This window comes from Apis florea, unplaced genomic scaffold (assembly GCF_048593485.1).
Source record: "Apis florea isolate Af1SG1 unplaced genomic scaffold, ASM4859348v1 contig_3367_pilon, whole genome shotgun sequence".
In the NCBI taxonomy this organism is placed as follows: Eukaryota; Metazoa; Arthropoda; class Insecta; order Hymenoptera; family Apidae; genus Apis; species Apis florea.
In genome coordinates, this window is record NW_028256746.1 from 2,410,736 (window position 1) to 2,435,291 (window position 24,556).

At 42.9% G+C, this 24,556-nt stretch overlaps 1 protein-coding gene across 1 annotated transcript in view; it reads left to right on the forward strand.

Annotated features, from left to right (window-relative positions):
• Positions 1-105: 105 nt before the first annotated feature.
• The window catches only part of C15 (homeobox protein C15), a 30,164-nt gene continuing 5,713 nt past the window's right edge, over positions 106-24,556 (forward strand). The window contains exons 1-2 of the mRNA XM_003695573.4: positions 106-1,263; positions 22,222-22,450. Coding sequence (XP_003695621.1) covers positions 507-1,263; positions 22,222-22,450 — 986 coding nt within the window. The 5' untranslated portion in view covers positions 106-506. The remainder of the gene's footprint in view (positions 1,264-22,221; positions 22,451-24,556) is intronic.

Below are 24,556 nucleotides of genomic sequence, written 5' to 3' on the forward strand. Positions count from 1 at the left end.
CTTTCCCCGACCGTCGATGTGATCTTGTGCTGCTTGATGGTTGAACGAAACTGTTCGTGGATGGAAACAGGTTGAACACAGTGCCCCCAGTCCCCCAGAGTGACGTTTAAGAGAGTTAATAATCGACGATATCGAAAGTTTCTCGTTTCGAGGAATCGAATTCGAAACGTTGTTGACGGACAAGATGGCCGTCAGGCGGAACGGATCGCACGACAGATCGAACGCCGGATGAAAGACGCGCGTCAAAGATCAAACAATCGTACGAGCGAAAACTCGACACTCGCTTCGTTCCTCCTTCCAATAATCCTATCCCGTGTAAAAGCGCGACGATCGATCGATACCGCAGCAAACGGATACTTCGACTTGACGAGCCTAACGTAGCGACGAGGGTAGCGAGACAGGATGAGCATCCGAAGCAATTTCCGGTGAACGCAGGATCGGGAACGGTGAACGATTGAACGCTCCGAGCATCGGTACTGACCGATTGGATTCGCGACGAACCGATCATGTCGGTTCACGGCGACAGCGACGTGGACGCGACGGAAGAGATCAACGTGGACGACTCCGATACGGGAAGTTGCAGCCCCCGCAATTACTCCAACGAGAATCGCCGCTTGGACCATTCCGAGTGCTCCGATTCCCCGCCCCCGAGTCAAACCAACTCGAGAACGTTGCAAAACTCCGAGTCGCCCCGGAGCCACCCGTTCAGCATAAGCCGATTGCTGGGCGAGAATCGGCCCCGCGACCCCAAGAGTCCCTCGTCCGAGGATCTGGACAGCGACAAGGAGAGGAAGTGGTCGTGGGAGGAGGGGAGCAACAACAACAACAACAACAACGGTGGCTCGTCCGCGACGACGTTGGACGATGGAAGAAGGTCGTGGGGGCACGAGATCGAGGAGAAGTTGTCGGAGAGGGACGACGACGACACCGGAAGCACGGCCGAGACCCAGACCAACTCGACCAACTCGTCGGTCCACTGCGCGTCGGATCTGTTGGCGCCGTTCAGACTTTTCCCGACCGGGTCAGGCCTGATATACACAGGCGGAGGCGTGATAAGGGTCCCTGCCCATCGGCCACCCGGCGCTAATGGAGCGGCGACCGGTGCACTGCCCGCACAGGCGTTGATACCGCCCTGGAGTTTACAAGCCCTTCAACACAGCCAACAACAGGCGGCGGCGGCTGGTCTTCACAGGGCGAGCTTGTTGGCCAACTTGGCCGCGCATCCGCTCCAGGGACACCCGCACCTCAAGGACAGGCTGGCAGGTAAGCATTTTTCGAATCCCCGCGGATGGGACAAGTTTTCGCTTTAGCCAGTGTCGCTTCTCCCGATTTTCTCCCGGAAAGAAAGAAAGAAAGAAAGAAAGAAAGAAAGTAATTAGAGTCTCTTAACGTCTGCCTCGAATTTTAATAGTCAGTAATACCGTTATACGCGCTTCTCGAAATCTTCGGTTAATTTCGCTTTCTTCCTTTCGATCTTAACGCGCGTTAAGATGCGCGTTATTCGTGTCAGTTTGCTTCGTTTTAATGCGAATCGGTGCCAACAACCGGTCTTTCGTCGCGATCGAGACGAGACGAGGCAGGAGAAACGTTGACAATCCGATAAAAACAATAGCAATATCGATGTCGATGCGTTCTATGTATTAAACTTTTAACCAATAATGGTTAAATGGATCGAAAGGTGATCGAAAGGTTCGAATCGATTCTTCGCACTTTAATAATACTATATCTATTTCACGCCGGTTAATGATATTTTCGACAAAACGATCTAAAAATGGGAAACACTCGGCCGTTCTTCCGAATCTCAAATCTCGTCTCATTTTATTAATAACGTCGTGCTAAATCCAAAAAATATTTTCTCGTCGAAAATACTTTTATCCCATTATCTTCCATCGATCCTTTTCCTCTTTATCCTCCAATTGATTCAATTTCTGTCTATTCGTAATATGAATATAAGGTAACGATACGGAGTTTGGCAAAATTTCGTAATTAACACGACGACAGGCAAGGGGGTGGTGATGATGATTCATTAGATTCGAATCGCACAAACGACGAGCCGTGTCGAGTTGCCCGTCTCTTTCGCCCTTCCTCTCCCCTCTCCGTGGACCTTGATTCTTCCTCGTCGGCCGGCGATTGTACAACGATTGTCGCCGTTATTATTATTCTCCACTCGCTGTTACTCGCTCGAGAGACGCCACCATCTCGGGAGACGCGAGATAACAGAGAAAAATCGACCTGATTCGGGACGGATTGCGGTTTCGCGATAATATGCCCCCTCGATAATATCGTAGACGTACGATATAATGGAGATGTCAATGCGTGCAATGACGATTCCCCCCGCGTCATCGAGGGGAAAAGGAGGGGCGGGGGGGAGGGGGGGAAAGAGGCGCATATGGATCGATTCAACGCTAATTCCACAGATTGCGCATTCACGATCCGAGAATTCATAACTATTTGCGGTTTCGTGTCGAGGTTAAGCTCCGCGTTCTATTTCTTTCGATATCTTTTTTCTCCTTTTTCTTTTTCTATTTTTTTCCTCCCTCCCCTCCTCCTCCTCCTCCTCCTCCTCTCCGCTTTTCAACGTACAAAGCGATATTTTAATTTGCGAATACAAACTCGGGCAAATGCCGATGTTTACAACAGGTAAGTTTCCAACAGGTAATCTCGAGCGAGTTTTTGTTTTTTTTCTTTCTTTTTTTTTGTCCCTCTCTCTCTCTCTCTCTCTCTCTCTCTCTCTCTCTCTCTCTCTCTCTCTCTCTCTCTCTTGCATTATCGAATAATTTTCATTTTGATGAAACGATCGATTTTCAATCGTTGCGTCGTTTAATTCAGATGCGTTTAAATTCGCGCGATGTTTCTTTATAAATAGAGATAGGCATAGGTAATCCTATTACGCGATTAAATTCTATTTCTTATTTTATTTGTTTATTTGTTTCTTTCTTTTTGTTCCTCGATTTATCGATCATTTCTCCTAGACGATTTATATCTCGCGGCTACACTATCCTACATATCCTATATACCCACGAATCTATTTAAAATCTGTTCAAAACCGGCGTAACGATGCGAAAAATTTTATCCGATGAGTAAAAAATAAATAGAAAAATTCCCTCATTACATATCTACTAATTAGTTAAAAATAAGCAAAACAGCTGCTATCCGACGAGTTATCTCGTCGCTACCTTCGCCTCCCGTCTCCCTCCTCGCGAAACGAACTACTTGCTCGCGCGAATTACACGCCTCACCGATCCCCCGGTAAATAAAATATTTCTCGAAATTCGTATTCCTCCCGGTACACGTTTATTTCGAACATTCTAAAAAATCTATTTCCGCCTATCGAAGCGCAAAAATTTCAAAATTCCAAATAAAAGTTCAAAATTCCAAAAAAAAAAAAAAAAATAAAAAATAAAAAAAGGAAAAAAAACAAAGATTTCCCCACCAAGCTTATTATCCTGCCAATAATTTTAATCCCGAGCTACGTTTGTCAACGCACGAATATACGGAATATTTAGCACGGATTTAGGAAAATCATTATTAACGGGATCGTTATTAATTCGCGATGGATTCAAGGAGGAAACGGGGTCGAAATGAGGCAAGCGAAGAGAAGAGACGTTTTATATATATATATATATATGTTCGAGGAATCGGTAGCACCGATCGGAATATGAATTTTCTCTAATTGGATTCGTGTATATCTTTAGACCAGCACCCGTTCCACCGACGACGAGTAGCGACCGACGTCGTTCGGGATGATGGCTCGCCACGAGGATGGCTAAACCGCGTGTAGTCGCGTATCAATTATTAAACGCCAAGTGGAAATTATTCAATCTGCCCGTCGTCGCGATCAACCCGTACCCGGGTCGTTGAAAAGGCATATGTAATACATATCCGGTATATTCGGACTTGCGGAGAGACGTATGCGGGAATGTGAGCCCCTACAGGATGATTCATAACTGCGTCACACCCGAAAACTGCTCAAGAATGAAAGAGTGTCACGCGAACGTGTATCCTCGCGCACGATTTCAAAGCGAAAGATCACGTTTAAACTTTCGATCCAATTTTTCATCTCGTTCAAACAAGGGTGCAAGTTTCTTTGAATTGTTCGAACACCCCATCGTCCCTTTCATTCCTGCCTCATTGAATCGCTCGATCGCTGTGTTTAACACGCATAATTTTTCCTACTATTTACGTTTGATCGTTCAGATTATTAAAGCGAATAATACGACATCATGTTAAATACCGTATCAGTGGGGATGCGAGCATGATAGTTTTGAAAAAATCATACAAAATCGACCAGTAAAGATAAAATTCCAAAATTTTGCATGCATAATGCAAAGAGATTGAAAAAAATACATTTCGACATCATGGTCTCTGAATAGATTTAAGAGGCTATTAGCTAGAAATCGAACTTTCATATGCGTTCATATAATGCAGCGCGCATTTGCTCATTTAAATGTCAACTTTATGCGACTCGTCATTTGACGCGATTGGGTTAACTGTTCGATATCCGAATTGTTTAACTGGGAAAAAAACAAAGATGGAAGCAAAACGTAACGATTTCCGTCCAAAACTATAAGATACACGTTACATTCGTTTACTCTATATCCGATTCGTTCGACGATGCGAACTGGATATTGACATTTGTGAATCACCTTGTACAGATCCACGTCACACGGCGCACGGTGGGGATATCACGTGTAAGTGTAGGCTCGGTCGCGGCTATGACATTTTAATGGCGTGCAGACAAGTTGAAGCCTTCGCGTTCCTCCGAACTCGCTCGATAAACCCTCGCGACTTCCTTTTTCTTTTTTTCTTTTTTTTTTTTTTCCCCCTCTCGTTTTCTCCCGCGGAGAGCCGACCGGCATCCCCGTGACTTTGCTGAAAGGTGACGCGCCACGGAAACCAGTCTCCGACCAACCGTTCCCTTTTATCTAACCACCGTTTCCGCTAACGAGACGCGTTAGTTAATACGAACGATAGCGCGATACACGCGTATTCAATTCGATCGATTCCCCGATAACCGAGTGCTGCTTTTCTCTCCCCGCTTTTACCTATGTTTTCGAATTGAATCCTAGCTTTATTCTTTTGTTTGTTATATTGTACGTTGGAATTAATTTATCGGGAGAGAGAAATGATTTAAAATATCGAATCGGATTAAATTTTGTTTAACGTTCAACATTTTGCAGCCATTGCCTTTTATATGACAACTATTTCTCTTAACGCGTTTGTTAATTCGAATAGCGTGGTATATTCGAGGGCAGCTTCTCTCTGCCCACTTTTACCTATGTTTTCGAATTGAATCCTAGCTTTATTCTTTTGTTTGTTATATTGTACGTTTTACATTGGAATTAATTTTTTTGGGAGAGAGAAATGATTTAAAATATCGAATCGGATTAAATTTTGTTTAACGTTCAGCATTTTGCAGTTTTATATGACGGCCATTTCTCTTCTCTCTGCTCTACTTTTATCTATGTTTTCGAATTGGATGATAGCTTTATTGTTTCGTTTATTGTATCACGTTGTACTTTGGAATTAATTTATTGGACAAAAATGATTTATTAAAATTGTTTAACGTTTAACAATCGTTGTATTTTATACGACGGTGGTACATTCGATCAATTCTTCGAGTACAGCTTCTCTCTGCCCACTTTTGGCTGTGTTTTCAAATTGGTTTTATTTATTGTATCGCGTTAGAATTAATTTATTGAGAGAGGGAAATGATTTATATATTTATCGGATTAAAATTGTAAAACTTTTTGCATTTTGCAACCGTTATATACGACAGTATGATACATTCGATGAATTCTTCTCTGATAACGAGTGTTGCTTTTCTTTGCTTTAAGTATGTTCGAAATGAGAATAGATTATTATTTTACGATCACGTTGTATTTCAAATTTAATCGATCGAAATTGTTATTGAACGAAGCTTTTATATGGCGGCCATTTAACGCGTTAGTTAATTCGAACGATAGCGTGATACGTTCGATGAATTGTTGAAGCAGTTAATGCTGCTTCTCTTTGCTCACCTTTACCTGTTTCAAATGAAGATTCGATGCTCGAATCATTATTTTATTGCCGGTTGAAATTGTTGGTTGGCTATTGAACGAAGTAATTGTATTTCCTTATCTTTTTACTTTTACAATCGTGTTATCGGCAAATTGCACCGAAAAGACATTAAATTTCCCTGAAATTTCTCAACCACCCAAACAAACGTTTCTCTTTTCAACCCGATATTCCACTTATCTCGTCCCGTATTAACCGTCTTTAATAACATTCGAAACAAGCAAAAGGAGAAATTTATTACAATCACAACTGGCTCCAATTCCTCCAGTATTCCCTCGACAAACGAAATATTTGCCGAATTGTTATAACCTTTAATTTCGGGATGGAAAATGAGAGCGAACGTGGTTTCGCGTTCACACTCGCGAAACGAATGTTCGAAGGAAAAAAGAAAAAAAGAAAAAGGAACGAGGAGAACGATATTTTCGTCGTATTTTTGACAGGTTCGGTTCTCCGGTTAATCGGAGAAGAAAAAAAAGGAGTATAACGCTTATATTATTTGCCGGGCGATAATTGTGCGCCAAAAAAATATATAGGATAAACGCGGAGATGGAGAAGGTACGTGTGCAAAATACGTAATTAACGTGTATACACGTTACCAATTTTTCGAATGCTGACTTTTTCGTGCGCGTAATTAGAAACCTGCCGTTACTCTTCGTGACGTAAGAACACGCGTGTAGGTAAACGTACGAGAAGGATTTCTCTTCTCCACCATTTCGTTCCTCCGTTTCGCTCGAATTCGAAGAAAAATTACTTATTTCGAGGAGAGCCAGGAATTTTATTCGAATTTTCAATGAAAAAAAAAAAAGAAAAAAGAAGAAAGAGAAAAAAAATTCGTTCGATAATAATAATAATAATAACAACAACAACAATAATAAATTTCACTCGGAATCGGACGCGTGGCTGGAAACGCAGAGAGAACGGAACGGTGTAATCTCAGCGATCGTGGGTATCGAACGGTGTCGATCCACGATTTTTTTTTCTCGAAACGTGGGAAAGAAATTATTCCCTCGGTCGGTCGAGATCGCGAGTTGCGAGTCGTCACAATCTAACGGAACGACGTAACACGGTTGCACGGTTAATATTCCATTTGCAAAAGTTGCAAGGGGTTATTCGGAGCGAAGAAGCGAAAGACCGGTTTAATTTATGCCGATTCGAATTGGGATCGAAGTTGTTTCGAAATAAATATGCTCAACAATCACGACTGTCTTTTAAACGTTTACATCGAACGCTCGTTCGAAACGCTCGCTTCTTCGAATCCGTGGAGCAACGTTATTATTCCGGGGAGAGTTAGAGTTGGCCCTGTTTCTCACGTTACGGAAGAATTTATCACCGTGAAACTTATAAGCAGAAGAACAAATGCATCGTTCCGTTCTAACTCCTTCTAATTCTTGAACGAGTTTCGAGCCTTAATTCCACATTAGGTTCACGGTTACGGAAAATTTCAGGCGTCCAAAATGTTCTCGACGCCAATTATCGTAAAAGTTGTTCTATAAAATTTCGCCTGGATTATACGGGGGCAGGCGAGCTGTTCGGTGGTTAGCGGCCGCACAAGGCAATTCACGTTCAGAGAAACAATCTTGCCGATTTGACAGGATCGTTTCTCTAATTGTAAGCTAAAAACTGTTCGACCCTGCGGCCTCCTCCTCCTCCTCCTCCTCCCTGCGGAGAGTGTAAAACGAGTTCACCGGTGTAGGAACAGGACCGCCACTTGTGTAACGAAATTTCCCTTTATCTCGTCGTCCTCCTCCTTCCCCGCCGAGTCTCGGTTCCCTTTTTTCCCCCTCTTCCCTTCACTTGGAATTTTATTACCTTTTCTATCGAAAAGAAGAGAAAGGAGGGGAAAAAATTAACAAACAGCGCTCGAGAAGCGGGTATTAAGCGAGGGGTATTAAGTAAGTGAGCGAATTGCGAATTAAAGTGATAAAAATAAATTATTATTATATCAGTTTCGCCAAAAAGAGAGTAATCGTAAAATAAAAAAAAAAATATATAAAACGTTTCGATCGGTTGTTCTTGAACGTTCGTAAAATAAAATTTTTAATCGAATAAAAGATTTTAAATTAATTCCGAAATGGGATTCGTATGTACGTTGTGAATATCTTAAACGCCCGATGAAATTAAAGTATTAATCGAGGCGAGATTAAGAATAGATTCTTCTCACGTTACGTTGATATTTTATTGAAAAATTTTCCCTCCAAACTTAAATTTCCAACCGTCGAAATATCTTCTAATTTATTCCTATTACATTTTCCTTCGACTTTCGTTTATTAATGATAGGAAAGAATCGTTTCTATCAGTCTCGTTGATCGTTATCAACATCGTTATTGCTCGCTATTTCGATTTACGTGCTTGTTTGAATCACGTGAAAAATTACGTATCGTTCGTGAGAAACCACGTACACTTAGCGTAATACGCAGTAATGGTCAAAACGACGATATCTATCTGTCACGTACAAAAAAAATTGCCATTTCGTTGGAAACTCGTGATTCGATTCTCGAATTAATCCACTTCGATTCGTGTGAACGTTCGAGAAATGTTGCGATCGCAAAGTAAAATTTTTAACGAAACATGGCTTACTTTCAAAAACGCGTGAAAGACGAAACTTTCGTTTACTTTCGATCCGATTCGCGATCCGAGATCGACTCGGCGCACAAGACACGCGATACGCGTGTAGTACATCGCTGAGTTACTCGGAATAAGATAAATCGCATGTTGCTGGCGAGTTTTCAAAGAGGATGCTTTCAAGAGCGACGTCAGGTGTGACTGCACCTTCGACATCGGCCGTAAAAGCTGCAACAATTTGCTTGTCGCAGGCAAAAAATATCGAGTTTGGCCCACAATGGCCACGCAGGATGAAATCCTTGCCGCCACCTGCATGGATCGAACTGATGTATTTGTTTTTCTTCTCTCTTTTTTTTTTTTTTGCATCATTTTCGGAGATTTTCTTCTTCTTTTTCTTCTCTATTTTTTTATTTTAACTTTTTATTTTAAGTTCTTCGATCATCTCGAAGGAAAATTGTTGCTCAGAATTCCCCTTTTTGGATTAAAGGGGAATATGAAAACTCGATCCCACAAATTCTATATTGGTGCAATTTATCGATACACGCGCGTGACGAAGAGCGGATAAAAAGCAGATCAAGCGGATGAATAAAAATAATAAAGTGTCGCGCAACCAGTTTACACTTGTATCGAGCCTGTGCATCATCGCGATGCCGCGTTTCGCGATTTCCTTTCCTAAAAACACGCGCAAAATTTGCTTGAATGGTCAAATTAATATAATTATGATATAACATTTTATATACGCGTGACGTTGGTCAAAGAAGAGAAAAGGAAAGGAAGAAACAAATAGCTCAATCTCTTCTCTCGTTTTTTAAGGAGGTCAATCCTCCAATTTTTGCCGCTAACGACGAAACGCAGGTGAACCGTTTCATTTGGCCGACGCGAGCCCCAATTTCCCGTCCCCCAATTATTAAAGCCCGATTGTCACTCCGTTTCAATCGTGACAATACGACCGCGTATTGCCTCTCTATAATTTTCTTGTTTCACGCGTCCTTCGTGGAATCACCGGCATAATCAACGATCACCATTAGAGGCCCCAGCTTTCCATCCGGGCGTAGATTTCCCAGAACCGATTCGACCACCGATTCGAGGTGAAACGCGGGCTAATTTACACGATTCATTAAAATTTATCTTATCGAGAAAAATTCGCGTCTCTAAATATTACTTTTTAAGCATTTAATTATAATCGTTTCTCTAATAAGTGTGCATTACGATTGTTTCAATAATAACGCATTCCAAGATTTAAAAAAAAGACCTTTCTTATCAATCTTATCGTGCCTTCCATCAAATCGAACAATTGTTTCGAAAACTTTTTTAAAAAAAAAAGAAAAAGAAGAATAACAATGTTCCTTGCTATAGCTATCAACGCTCGAGTCCTCGATCGAACGAAAAAGAAGAGAGAGAGAGAGAGAGAGAGAGAGAGAAAGGAAATAATTCGACCTTCGATCTCCTCTCGATCCTCACTGTGGGAGTTCCAATTCGGTAGCCGAATATCTGTCCGCCCGGCTACCGGTAGAGTTCGGTAGAAAATTAAAAACGACACAGCACGTATACGACCCGTATACGTACACGAGACAAGATGGAATCCGAATATACAAGCGTGTCTCGGCTTCGATTTCATCGAAGAGGTATGGGAGGTTCGTGGCCGGCTACAACACCATCGGGATTCTGGTTTTCAGGTTTCGGTCACGCGATGCCTTTTTTCTCTGTTCCCGGTACCCGGTTATCTTCTGCCTCGGGCGATCCTCCCCCTCCCCTCCCCTCCGCTCCTCCATTTCACTCCCCTTTACCTCGGTGTCCTTCCTTCCTTCCTTCCTTCCTTCCTTCCTTCCTTCCTTACCTTTGCGCGATCTTCCATCGTGGAACGCCGTTTTCTCTTCGTGTTTTCCAACAGTCCCGCTTCTCCGATATGCTTGATCATATTTTTTTTTGGGTCTTTAAGATTTTTTACGGATGTACATGTTGTACCGTTAAGCTTCGAGGAATTGTAAAATTTCTAACGTTGGTTCGCAAAAAAGGGATAAATTTTTACAAATGTTCTTTCTCGCAAGGGAGTGAAAGAAGAGAAGAATAGACTCGATAGTAAACGGAAGTGGTGTTTTTCCTCGACACGAGGCACAAGAGGTACGCGGTAGTAGTCGGAGGATTCGAAGTTTCTTGCCGCCTCTGGAAACAACATTCTTCGCAACATTGGCCATGGGCCGGAAAAATGTTTCCGAGTATTCGCGTAATTTCTGGCCGAGCGACTCGCTTAGTCGCCGGTGTTATTAGACGAGCATTTCATTTCTCGAATCTCGTTTGAGGCGAAAGGCTACTGACCTGTTCCACGCTGTTGTTGCGATAACCGAAGAATTATCCTGCGAATATATACAATTCGGAATTTTTTACGTGATTGGGAAAAAAAAAAAAGACGAGTAACGGAACTTTAATCGGTTCGCTTTTTACAATTGCAATTCGTCTCTCGGTTCTAGCAATTTTATCGTCACTTATTAAGGATTCTCGCGCGCTCCACTCGAAATCGTTCAACGTTGCTAATAGCAATCGTTTGCATTTATATCGTTTTGAAGAAACAATATATCCACTTTCTCGCTGGAAATTCATCTCGATTCTAACAATTCGTTACCACTTAGAAGTGAAACGAACTAGATTCCCGCGCTCTTCGCTCGAAAACGTTGCTTCAACGCGGTTAATTGTTAATGAATAGTTGAAAAGGAAGAAAGTTCCCTACACGTTGTTCTTCCGATCCAAGAATTTACATTTGTATTATTTAAAGAAAAAAAAAAAAAAAAGAAAGGAATGCATTCGTTCCCGCAATTAGAAGGATACACGATAAGGTGGGGCAGCAAGAGGGGGGAAAAAGGGTAATTTTAAGGCGTGTAATTTTTGCGAGCGGCGCTAATAAGATTCGTTGCCCGACGAAACATGGGAAAGAATCCGCGGAACCGCGAGAAGCGAGCAAGGAATGGGATAAGGACGGGCGGATAGAGAGGCGCGGCCACGGAGAGAGCGGGGTCTGGGTTGCCCTAGAAACGATAATTATTCAAACCGGTATTACGTAGTAATTAATCTGGAGGCAGATTAGTGCCGGGCAACGCCACGGTGGGCGTTGACTGATCGAGTTAGCGTTGAGTTAGGGATTTCGCTGCTCGAGGTTGGCAGCCCCCGGAAGGTCGGCTCCGCTCGTCCATCATCACCCCGTTTTCCACTCCGGGAACCAGTCGTATACGTAGCCAGCCTCCGGAGAGACCGGCCCGTTACATAATTAACGCGACTTCGGTTTAATTTTGCTCCGGACAATTAGCGAGCCGAGCCATTCACCTTGGCTAAAGTCTAAAGAGACCATCTCCAGCCTTGGATCGTGTTTAAAACACGCGATCGCTTCGACATTGCTCGCGTCTTCGAGGTACCAAGATTTTTCTCTCGCCCTTTCGATCCTTTTCCACGCTGACTTTTTCCTTACCCGCGAGGAGCAAGTCAATTGGAGACAATTTAACAAAAAGGTTATAGCGAAATTGACTAACGTTGTTCGAGCATTTTAATTACTCAAAGTAAAATTTTCTTCGAAATTTTCAACCTTAAGTTACTCTTTCAACGAGCCAACTCTGACGGATCTATCTCGGTTATAATCGCTTTCTAGTAGAGTAACGAATAGCGCCATTGTCCCGCTACGATTCGATCGCCGTATTCGAAAATTGGTCGAGAGGTAAGCTCGACCACCTATGGTCGCTTGGGAACGAGCCCTCGATATCCCGTATGAAATATGCGAGAAATCAGGTGAAATCCTTAACCGATGCTTGGACCGGGGCATCCCAAGAGTCGCCTCCCCCTCCCCTTAGAAAAAAGCCAGAAGAAGAAAATACGGCAGCATCACCATCCATGCATATATATATATATATATATATCCTCGAAGCTCGTGAAAAAAATAGCAGCCCCAACGGTGACGATACTTTTGCCGATTGGGCGGGAACGGGCGCGGTTTCCGGCATATCATTCGCGATTTTTCGCCGTTCCCTGGAGAAATCGCGGGATTTGCCAACGTCGGGCTAAATTTCCCCCGATCGCGCCACCCTTCCTAACGGATATATAGATTATTCGCGCACACGCCGCGCACCGATCGATCCATGATACGCGCGGATCCGATTCCTTCTCGCGCCCTTAACAATCCCCCTAGGAGCTGTTCGTCCTTTCTGCCTCTCTCTCTCTTTCTCTCTTCTTCTTCTTGTTTTTCTTCTTTCTTTTTCGACACAGGTGCACAGGTCGTGATCAATCTCGTCTGCCGAAATTCGTGTAATAATCGTGGAGGGATATATTATTAGGGTTTTCTTTCTTTCGAGATTTTTGTTTGATTCTTTCTTTCTATCTATCAGAGTTTTCATTAATTTTCCATTTTTAAAGGAAGGAAGGAATGTTCGATGCGCGTGAATATTAGATACTCTGGAGATATTATTGCGTAAGGTAGCATCACGAAGGGGTGATATAAATTTGCATTCGGATGGTCGGCCAATATTGAACGGGGAAAATGCACGAAAAACTCGTTCTCGCGTATAGATAAACGCGAGATAGAACATAGAAGCGGCACGGTTACGATATACGTTTAGGATATGTATACGGCGGAGCATCTTTGGGAAGGGGGGAGGGGGAATATGGTTTGAATAATACAACAGTTTCGCTTTATATTTAAAGTGAAATGAACACGAGACAGGCACACGTACGAGGTAAACCCGGCCCAATGAAGCTCGCCGCTTTATTTAATCGTCTTCGAAATTTATTGCAAAATTATTGCAAATATTATTCCAATTTATCCAAACTTATTCATCGAGAGAATTAAGATTTCCTTCTCTCTTCCAAAAAAAAAATTAACGAAGAGAAACGAAGAAAGTTGAAAGAAAAAGAAAGAAAGAAAGAAAGAAAGAAAGAAAAAGTTCGGAATACGGCTCGATCGGAGGAGGACGAAGAAAAGGATAGGTTCGATGCGGCGATCATTTCTCAAACTCCTATAACTTGATATAAACCATCCCTCGACCTACGTGTAGGGGGATGGAAGCGAGAGGTGAAGCAGCAGCGCCTTGCATTATCGATATTACGAGGCGTCGATAAAAAATCGCATAAAATTAAGCAAGCCCCCACGTGCTCGCGATAAAACGTAACACGAGTTTCCGCGTTACGAGGCCTTCCTCCCCACCCCCCTCCTCTGCCAATTTTCATCGAATAAACGACCTTTTAATCCGGAAGTGGTAGCTCTCGCTCGACGCAACTCGTAACAACACGCGACGGATATTATTATCGAAGCATCGAAGCATAACAGGTTTTTGGAGGTTGTTCGAAAAAAATAATATGTTCGAATAGAATGGGATAACATCTTCTGAATTAAATGTCCGTTCTATACGAAAGAGAGAAGCCTTCTCTTCCTCTCGAAGAGTTTTTTCGCCGATGAAAATTTCAATTTCCGCGCGAAACGATTTTCGAAGATAACGATATCCTCCCCGCGGGCTGGCTTTCTTCCGTGTTTGCATAACACGGACAGAAGCGTTTTCGAAGAAGCGACAATGTTTCTAGGGATATTTCGTTTTCTCCCGAAACGCGTTCCCTTAACGTTCCCCGAAGCGTGTGGAAATAAATCCTAAAGACCCCAGTTACAACCGCCCTTCGGCAATTTTCTCGATTGGAATTGCATCGGCTTTCTCGTTCTTGGAAACGTTTAGTTTTCCCTGGTTAAGCGCTAACAAACCACCACCACCACCACCATCACCGCTTCCATTACCGTAACTATACTTGCGTATAGTTATCCCTAGAGTTTGCAGCTTACTCCCAGAGGCGCGCACGCTTCGCGACCACCACGATTCCTCGAAACGGAATTTAATTAGAATTCGAACGTATCTTGGAATGGTGGAAAAAAAGAAGGAGGAGGAGGAGAGCGTTCAAAGAAAAGAAAAAAAAAGGAGGGGAAAAATAAGCGCGAAAGAAAAAAAAAAGGGAGGAGGGGAGAAAAGGATAGGAGGGATTACGTATTTCATGGAGGAGGGGGAAATTTTTACGCGGTGGGGTGTACGAGTTCCAAGAAGAAGTTCCGTTTAAAGGTGTTTAGCTGTCTGTTACGTCGGTTCAATTGCCGCCTCTCCTTCCCCATTACTCGTTATACTCGCACCGACCGTATTTTCTAAATACACGGGATATCGAGAATACGATAACCCTTTATAACGCACGCCGCGTCGTAAAGACGCGTCACAGCGTGGATCGCGTTTGCAATTGCGCGTCCAAAATGGATTTCCAACGCGTGCACGCTCGAATTACGTACGGCACGAAGCCATTGTTCCGCCGCGGCTTTCTTGCGTATTTCCGCCCGTGCGAACCGATACGAATCGAATTCGACGGATTCGTTTCAATTTTCTTCCCTGACAGAGATTGGGATTCGATAGGAATATGCCGTTGCTTCGATCCATCCTCCCCCTTCCCTTTTCCCTTTTTTCTCTCTCTCTTTCCTTTTTTCGAAAATGAATTCTTTTTCTCTCTCTCTCTCTCTCGATCGTTTTTTCTTGAGCATTGGATTTGCTTTGCAGCGGCGGTTCCCGTTTATTCGTTACTATAAAGAATTCTCGCGGCGCGCAGAAAACAATTTACTTTGAAGGCCGCAAACTCTATTACCGAGCGGAACGTGCTTGGCAAAATAATGACTTTCTCTAGCCCGGTGTCACAGCTCGTAGTTGCATCACCAAATGGCTTGAGTCATTCTTCTCGGGCTGGTGGTGCACGGGCAAAGGTTGTCTCAAGCTCAGTGGGTCATCGAGGAAACGAAACCGCGCTCCTTTTCCCCAATTCCCTCCGCATTCTTCCCCTCGTAAATAAACGATATCCAATAATTCTTTTCTCAATTATATATCTTCTTACAAACTTTAATTTCGAAACGTTTTTTTTTTTTCTTTCTTTTATCATCCACGCATTTTTCGGGAAACGAGAAATTTTTCGAAACGAAGTGAAATACGGCAGGGAATGGACGATGTTTGGAAGTAGGAGGAAGACGGTGTGGGTACATCTGTTACGCGAGCAAAACTCGGAGGGGAGTATGGCGCGCGCGCGCGCACACACGATACCGCTTTTTATTTATGCCGGCCATTTTGCGGCACGACGGAACGCCATCTTGTTTTTATGGCCACCCCTCAGCCCACGCCGTCCAACCCTCGTTTCCCATCCGCATGCAGATAGCTCCCCCCCGCCGAGTTTTATCTTCCGAACTTTTCGTGTCTTTGTCGTTCGCGGAGAACATCAGGCGTCCACGAAACTCGCGTTACATCGCCAGCGATCGTGGACGAAAACGAACGTTTCCCTTTCTTTTGTTCACCTTCGATCTGCCCCGATTTTACATCTTAAACGCACTCCTTCCCTACCAATCTTCCTCCGTCCACTTACTCTTAACTCTCCATTCGCGCTTCCACCGCTTTTTCACGAATTTACCCTTTTAAAGGGTGTATGGCGGAGAAATTGGAAAACTATTTCGTTTAAAACGCGAGATTTTAACACGGAAGAATTTTTTTTGATTGAGAAAGAGTTCCGTTTCGGTCGGAGATAAAATTATCTTTTTAGAATATTTATATTATTCATCGGCGATGATTCATCGAGCGTTTCGAAATGGAAAATACGCGTCGAAGACACGATTCCCAAAATATTCCCATTCTCGACGATACCTTATTTGGGAAGCGTGATATTAATAAAAAAACGGGATGTTTGATTTAAAATAAATTCAATCAGAGGGGCGGATATAAAATTCTATATAAAAGTTTTTATTAATAGCGGTCATCGGATATTAACATCGGAGTTGAGTGTCCGTCCAAGTTTTCCGCGAGGAGTCCAATTTCTTCGAAGGACGCTTTTTTAAAATTCAAAACGATAACGGGCGGAAATTGAAATTTTTATCAAGCGGCGTTTGTACAGCGTTTGTACGTAAATATCGCGAGTGCGATGCGCGTGAACGAGCACACCGCGTCGCGTGCGCAACGAGAATTACGCCGTTTTATATTCATGTACCTATTAAACTTCGAAATTGAGATGTTATCGCGAGTATTATATTCGTAGCGAGTATAATCTAAACACGAGTTACGAACACGTGTCCAATTGACAATTCGTGTCGGGTAATGGTTCGAGGAATACAGAATATTACGTTCCCATTAATAGAACGCCTCCTTCCGATTATTCCCAACATTCTCGCGTCGAATACGTGGGATACGATATCGATTATATTTCCAACTTTACATAGTTGGAAGAAAGGAAGAAAGAAAGGAAATTATCATCGCGATCTCTAATCTCTTCCTCTTAATTTCAACGAATTATTCCACCTCACCTCACCCCTTTCCCATATATGCAGATTTCAAATCGCTCGTTGGCTCCACCACGCCTATTCCTTGTTCGTCCCTCGTGTTCGTGCGAAGAAAATCGGGAACGATAATCGAAGCGAAGGTGTAAAGAATTCATCGTAGGGCCGACAATTAACTCTAATTCAACACCCTCCCCCTCCGTCGCGAAGGTCGTCGTGTTTTACGAACGTTTCACGCGCCTCCATAAACCGTCGACTTTACGATTAAACCTCCCCCCCCTGCTTCTTTCCATATTTTTATTCCCGCCTCGAATTTTCCTTTCCCCTTCTCCTTTCTTTCTTTTTTCTTCTCCCTTTCCTGGATAATCCTTCGCGTTATTTCGCCCCGGTAATGGGCGAGCCTCGCTTCTAAAACCGTTCCTTTTTAGAGGCATTGAACGACGCGTTACCACGTCACGGCGGCGACGGCGGTGGCGGCGGCTCTGTCGTAAGGTTACATCGTCAGGGTAAATACTTCGACCGCAAACACTCGTCGCCGTGGTATTTTAACCAAAATTGCGCGGTAACAGGCTTCCCAAGGCGAAGTCAGCTACTACGGACGGCTATTGGACAAGTTTTAGCGGCCAGACTGTCGTTAGACACGCTAACGACGGGACGTGATATTCTCGAGGAGAAACGACGCGAACCGGATATCGTCGCTACGCACGACAACCATCCTTTCCTTTCTTTCTTTCTCTCCGCCTATCTCGTTTCCCTCCTTCTCCCTTTTATATATATACATCTCTCTCTCTCTCTCTCTCTTTCGATTCTTCCTCGATTCGATTTCGAAACGAAAAAGCGAAAAGGGTAGTCGAACGAGTCGTTCCTCTCGTTTTCCTCCCCCTCCCTCTTTTTATTAATAATCGACAACAACAAAAATCCATGCCTGGACCCCGATAATTTGCGAGCGTCTCATTAGTGCTGCCCGATTTATCGTAACGAGACCTCGGTTTCCAATTCGTAAATTCGAGACTCGTCCGTATCGAAGGTGAGGAAGGGATGGATGGATGGATGGATGATGGCGTGCGTGCGTCCACCTATTCTACGAAAGTAATTACGAATGAATTACGAGAGAGACGGGAAACCGTGCCACCGGTACACACCGTGATAATGTAACGGAGACGTATAATGACCGGTACGCGATTATCGTCCTAATAAGCGACACGGTGACGCAACCACCACCAACTCTCTCTCTCTCTCTCTCTGTCTTCTCTTTATCCGTTCTCTTTTTCGCTCGTTGAAACGAAAGGCGAGGAGGAGTAGTCGGACGAAGCAGTTTTTTCTCGAAAAATACCTGGACGAGAATATACCGATGCCCGATCAAGCTGTGGAATTAGGTTTCGAAGGAGACCTTTGTCATTATCCGTCAATTGTCCGTCTATTGCGCGTTGCGATCTCGATCAGAAGCGAAGGGTTTTCTTTTCCATTTCTTCGATCGATGGGACGAATATCGAAATCGCAATTGTGCCGGCTATATGTAGATTATTTCTAATAATTTTCGTGAAAAAAATAAAACGAAGATTCAACGATCGAATTCTATCCCAATTGTCGTATTGTTTTATCGCATCGAACCATTTGGTGTCTCAATTAAAGCTGTGTTCGCGGTGTATATTTATATTTTAATTGAGCAGGCATTATCGACGAGATTATTTCGTGTCTCGTGTTCGCAAAATTCTACGGAAGATGGTATTTTTGGATAAGGGTGGAGGGGAGGATGTAGATGGCGGAGCAAGAGGGATGGATAATGGAATAATATCCACCTGATGGCCGTTTACCCTTTAACGATGATCCCTCGGTTTCGAGAGAGAAACAGAGAGCAGTTACGCGTCAAATTGAATTTCACGGGAAATTTTCCGCCATTTTCTGCCTCTCCTCTTCCGTAGAAACGCCATCCGGATCATTATCGTACTAATCGTTAATTTCGATGCTCAATGGCCGCCCCATCGTGATTAAATTTTGTTTTCCGCCTATCATTCTTATTATATTATCCGTCTAGGAATAAATTCGCTTCTTAGATCGAGATATTAAAGAAAAAGAAAAAAACCTGCGTTCAATTATCGTGCATTCGTTTCGTTTCGAAACATTGTGAAATCGAAAAAAAAAAAAAAAAGAAAAGAAAAGAAAAGAAAAAACTTGATGCAAATTATGTCAAATTATCTTGCTTACGCGCTCCTCTTTACAGTTTATCTTATTTACTCGCGCTACAAAATTGAAAACGCAAAGAGCGAAGTGCCGAGAGAAACGGCGTCTTTTCGCAATTTCTCGTCTTCGATTATTATATTAATTCGTTTTTATTACACGCGAAGCGAACAACTTAATCGGCCCCCTTTAATCGGCCGCTATCTTTATTGGGTATCCGTGACAGAGACCCGTAGTCGTGAAGAGTGCTTTTCGCGGGAATGCGTAATCTTTTCCATATTTCAGCGACATCTGGGCCACGCTCTCCTCCAAAGTAGTTTCCACTCTCTTGGCGATAAAATGCACGGGGTGGTTTAAAATTACAGATCGATCCAGCGAATAAATTCTCTCGTCCTTTTCTTTTTCTTTTTTTTTTCCAAAGATTTTTCTCTTTTTTTTTTTTTTTTCCTTCGAAATTTCCGTCCATAATTCTCCACAGACGGAAAGTAAGAAATGAGGGGGAGGGGAGAAGGAAAAATGCGCTCGTTTAAAAATACGATAAAAATATCGTATCGAGATGGGAGGAAAATACGAGGGGAGAAGTAATTCGTCAGTTGTTTCGCGTGATCGACTCGCACTTTTCATACATCCTGTGTAAAGTCGCGATACGATATCTCATCTGTATTTGCCAGTTTATCGCCGCTTTTAATAATCGCGTATTTCGCCTTTGCACCTTTTGCAGGAGGGAAATGAGACCGGGCGGTGATCGTTCGTGTTGCGTTAAAACGCAACGACGATTCCGCGTTGTTTAGACGTTTGCACGCGATTCTTTCATCGAATCGATGAAATTACTCGTTTTAATCACACGTGGAATAACCTCGATGGGGAAAGCCTTTACTTTTCTTTTCTTTTTTCTTTCTTTCCTTCACGAACAGGCGAGAGATTTGACGCGATTGTTTCTTTTTTTCTTCTTTTTTTTTTTTTTTCACGATCCAGCAATTACGAAGAATGATCATGATGGAGAAATAATTGGAGCTCGTTTCTGCTTACTTTATACGTAGAAACGAAGATTTGATATGGAAATGTATCGTTGATCGCATGTCAGAGAGAGAGAGAGAGAGAGATGTAATTCGATTTGGCGCGAGACGCGCGGGGTCAGGTGTGCAGTTTCGTGTGGAACAAATTGTATTTCGTTTTATCGTGGGAAAAATAAAGAAAGAGCCCGTACGAGTCGAATTCGTATCGATCGGTGATCGAGTTTTATTAATATCGCTACATAAAAATTCGAAGATGAAAATTGGTCGTCGCGTATCGCTTGATTAAATAACCAAACGATACTCGAGTTAATAATTATTACAAACGTATCGATATCGCAACTACGTGTAGGTATAATTTTTATCGTACTGTGATAATCTCCAATTTACAAATGAAAAAAAAAAAAAAAAGAAAGAAAGAAAGAAACAATAAAACAAGCGACGACGATTTCGTCTTGGAATGTATTTATCTTCGTTCTCATTATTACATACCGCGTATCATGTTTCGAAGCATTAAATCTACCGGTATGCATATCGCATTAAATGCACTTTCTGTTATTCATGCGCTATTACTACGACAGATAAATGCTTAATGACGTCGATAGTCACGCTTCAAAGAGGACGAATTACGGAAAACGATACGATACGATGTTCCGGTATTCGAATTATTTCGCTAACGAGAGTAAATTATGAAACGGAGAGAGGAGGAGGAGGAGAAGAAGAAGAAGAAAAAAAGGAAATAAGCGATGTACGACGCGAACAACGTTACGACGAGATAGATGTCGAATAATAGCGTCGAAATACTTTCGAAATCATATTTTCGACTGTTATTCGTTTCTTGCTCTTCCTTGTCATTTTCTGAGAAAACGCGCGAGGAAAGGGTTCTTGTCACGTTCGAGCGATTCAGGTGCGCGGTGAACCGGCTCTAATGCCCATTCGCTCTAAATTATTATTGAATCCAACTCGATCGAGCTACTTTGTACCGATCGACCAACGATATATAATAATTCGATTAATCGTTCAGGAATTTATCTCGCTCGTTTCCAATCCTTAAAAATCGTTTCCCTTCAAATCTCCTTCCTAACGAAGGTGCATTTTCGAATCGTCCCGTTCGAAATTAACCAAAGGTCGATCGACCAATAACAAATACACGCAGAGAGAAACGGAGTCAACTGGCTTTATTATACTTTATCGTTTCCAATTCTCTCGTACTCGGCCTACATTCCGATAATCGGGTGTCGTCCCGATATCGAAAGCTTGCCCGCCCTTTTATTAAATCGGCCCTCCTATTTCCCCTCCTCCTCCCCTTGATATTTCCAGGTATCGTCGAATAATTAGCGGAGGATGAACGGCCGGTACCGATAAGGCTGGAATCTCGTGCGCGAGTTTCGACTCCTTCTCCCCCCATTCTCCCTCGATTTACGCAGCTAGTTTACGCGTAAGTGGATGATAAAGCTTGGTTTTGAGTTGGCGCGCCGTTTGTTGGAGGTTTCGTCGGTGAGAAGTGGCGCGATCCTATCGCGGCTAACGGTAATTTTATTAATACCCGAATCGCGAGATGCACCTGCGCCGGCCACGATCGGCGTTACGATTTGCGGCAAATCGTTCCGTGTAAAACTCGTAAGCCTCGTTTCTTTACGATTTTATAATCGTCCCTGAAACAGCTTGAGCGCTATCGTGTGTGCACAAGTAATTCCTCGCGCCCGTGGAATTTTAACGCTTGTTTGCCGCGCCTCGTCCATCTTCGCGTTGTTTCGCGCCAACGATTCCTTCCATTCCTCGCGTTTCTCTTCTCTCGCGATCTATTCGCTTTTCTTTCGAATTCGAGTACGCGGCGCCGTCATTCACCATCCCTCGTTTCGCGCGAGGTTTCGTCGATCGTTCGTGACGTACGAAACGGAGCAAAATTAATTTACAATTTTATTTTGGTGATCTTTTTTTTCACTCTTCTCCATTATTAATTTTTTTCCTTCAAATTTCAAGCGATCGTTACTTTCGCAACAATTTATCCAAGATGAACGAGAATATATTATTATGCGTTACGAGTAAGTAAGGTGGATTAAATTTTATTATAGAGTTGTAAATTGGATTTTTTTTTTTTGTCAACAGTGGCCGGAGCGTTTCCAAGGAGGATCGGGCATCCTTATCAGAACAGGACGCCACCGAAGAGGAAGAAGCCGAGGACAAGCTTCACCAGGTTGCAGATCGCCGAGCTGGAGAAACGTTTTCACAAACAAAAGTATCTGGCATCGGCTGAACGGGCGGCGTTGGCTAAAACCTTGAAGATGACCGACGCCCAAGTCAAGACATGGTTTCAAAACAGACGAACAAAGTGGAGGTAAGTATTTTCCAGATATTTTCCATCCTTTAATCCTTTCCCCTTCGAATTATTCTAAATCTCGCGCTAGGTGGAGGCAAACGTAACTTTCCATTCTCTCGTTCAAAGGGCAAAATACAAGAAACGAATATTTAATAGTCTCGATAAACGTAATTTCCATGCCAATTCATCGATGGATGATCCTTCTTCCATTCCATTCGACAGAGGACAATAATTAATAGAACCATTTCCATTTTCTCGTGATTCATCGAATCTGGAGAGGAATCGAAAGGAAAATAGAGGCGAATGTAACTTTCCATTCTCTCGTTCATCAAAGAGCAAAATAGAAGAAACGAATATTTAATAGCTTCGATGTCGATAAACGTAATTTCTTTGTGTCATTGTCGACGGATGGATCCTTCTTCCATTCGACAGAGAACAATAATTAATAGAACCTTTCCATTTTCTCGTGATTCATCCGAGGAGAGGAGTCGAAAGGGAAAACGCGAGGTGGAAACCGCGGTTGGAATGTTAATAGCGGGTCGCGACAACGTCCCGTATCGGTGAGGAGGCATCGAAAGTCTCCGGTATTGGAGTCTCTTCAAGATAACGGAGGACGAAAACACGTCATTTAGATAAAACGGGGCCCGTTCGTGGCGCGGGTCCCCCGATATCAGGGGCGTCTACGCGGCGAGACGAGCCCACAAGCTATTTGTCCAGGGGTTGCGACCCATCCCCCCCCTTCCTTTCCTCTTCTCTCCCTTCAGTCCCTTCTTTTTTCCAAAACCATCTCTAAAACCGTCCCGCTCCCACCTTTCGAAAAGAGGAATCAAGCTTCCTCTCCATGCTTCGTTCCACGGTGTATTTTTCCTTCCAAGTAGCCAAGATCGTGGTCCTGGCTTTTTAGTAGGTATCTGATACTTTGGTCTAGAGAGGTGTTCGACGAGATAGAAAAGGGCCGCTTTTCTTTTTTTTTTTTTTTTTTTTGTCGAAGCGTGTAGACCAGGTCGTTTAAAATTCTTGGAACGGTTTCTTTCGGTACTCGCTTTCTGCAACGATACTTTTTTCAAGAATTTGTTCAACATTGGGACGAAACGGCAAAGTGAGATATCGTTTTGTGCGAATATTGGTAATTTTGATAGATATTTTACGGAAGAATTGTGTATATACAAGATCGTTTTAAAAAAATAGAGGAAATAAGCAACTTTTTCCTTTCCATTTCGATTAAGAATTAAGAAAAAAAATGTTGATCGATCGCAGAGCTCAAATCGTAGTTTTGAACCGAGATTTCCTCTAAAATTTCGGAATAATTAGAGTAAATATTCCGTTTTATAGCATTCTCTCTCTCTCTCTCTCTCTCTCCCTTTATTTCAGTTTCGTCAAACTCAATAAAATTATTTTATCATCGAAAAGTATCGAGCGCAACGATCTAAATTTCCCGCGAGAGTTTCATTCGCCTTTTTTATGGACAACAGTGGACGAAGTTTAGCAGCAGAGCCAGCGTGCCGTTACCAGCTCTCCTGCATTGTTCCAGCAGCAATAAAGGGGCAAATAGGTAAAAACGTGGAATGTAAAACGCGGCCAATAAAAACCGGAAGAGAACGCCTTTAGAAGGTTCGTGTAACGACCTAATAAGAGATCGATAACAGGACTGGTTGCAAAAACGGGTTCGATGCCGTTGCATCGGGATCTCTTGTCTTTCTTGTCGCTTAAACTGCGATATTGCATTTGTCGTAAAGCGCGCAGAAATGAAAATTACGCTTCTTACTTGGAAACCGGCCGATGGTAATTTTCTTTTCTCCCCGAGTCGATCGTAAGATCACGAACGCAATATTGTATCTTCTTAGCTCTATCCGAGCTAGTTAAGAGAAAAAAAGAGAGAGAGAGAGAGAAAAGGTAGAAGAATTGTGCAAGAATCGAAATCGAACGAGCAACAATCGATGGATGAATTTAAATTCGTTTAAAAAAAAAAAAACATAGGAAAAAAGTTATCGAGATACGTCGTTGCGCTTATAACGATGAAATTTTTATTATTGTTATTGTTATTTGCGAGAATTTTATCGAATAAATTTTAAAACACGCAGATATGGCCCGTTTCGACTCTTCGTTAATCTTCGATCTTGCGAT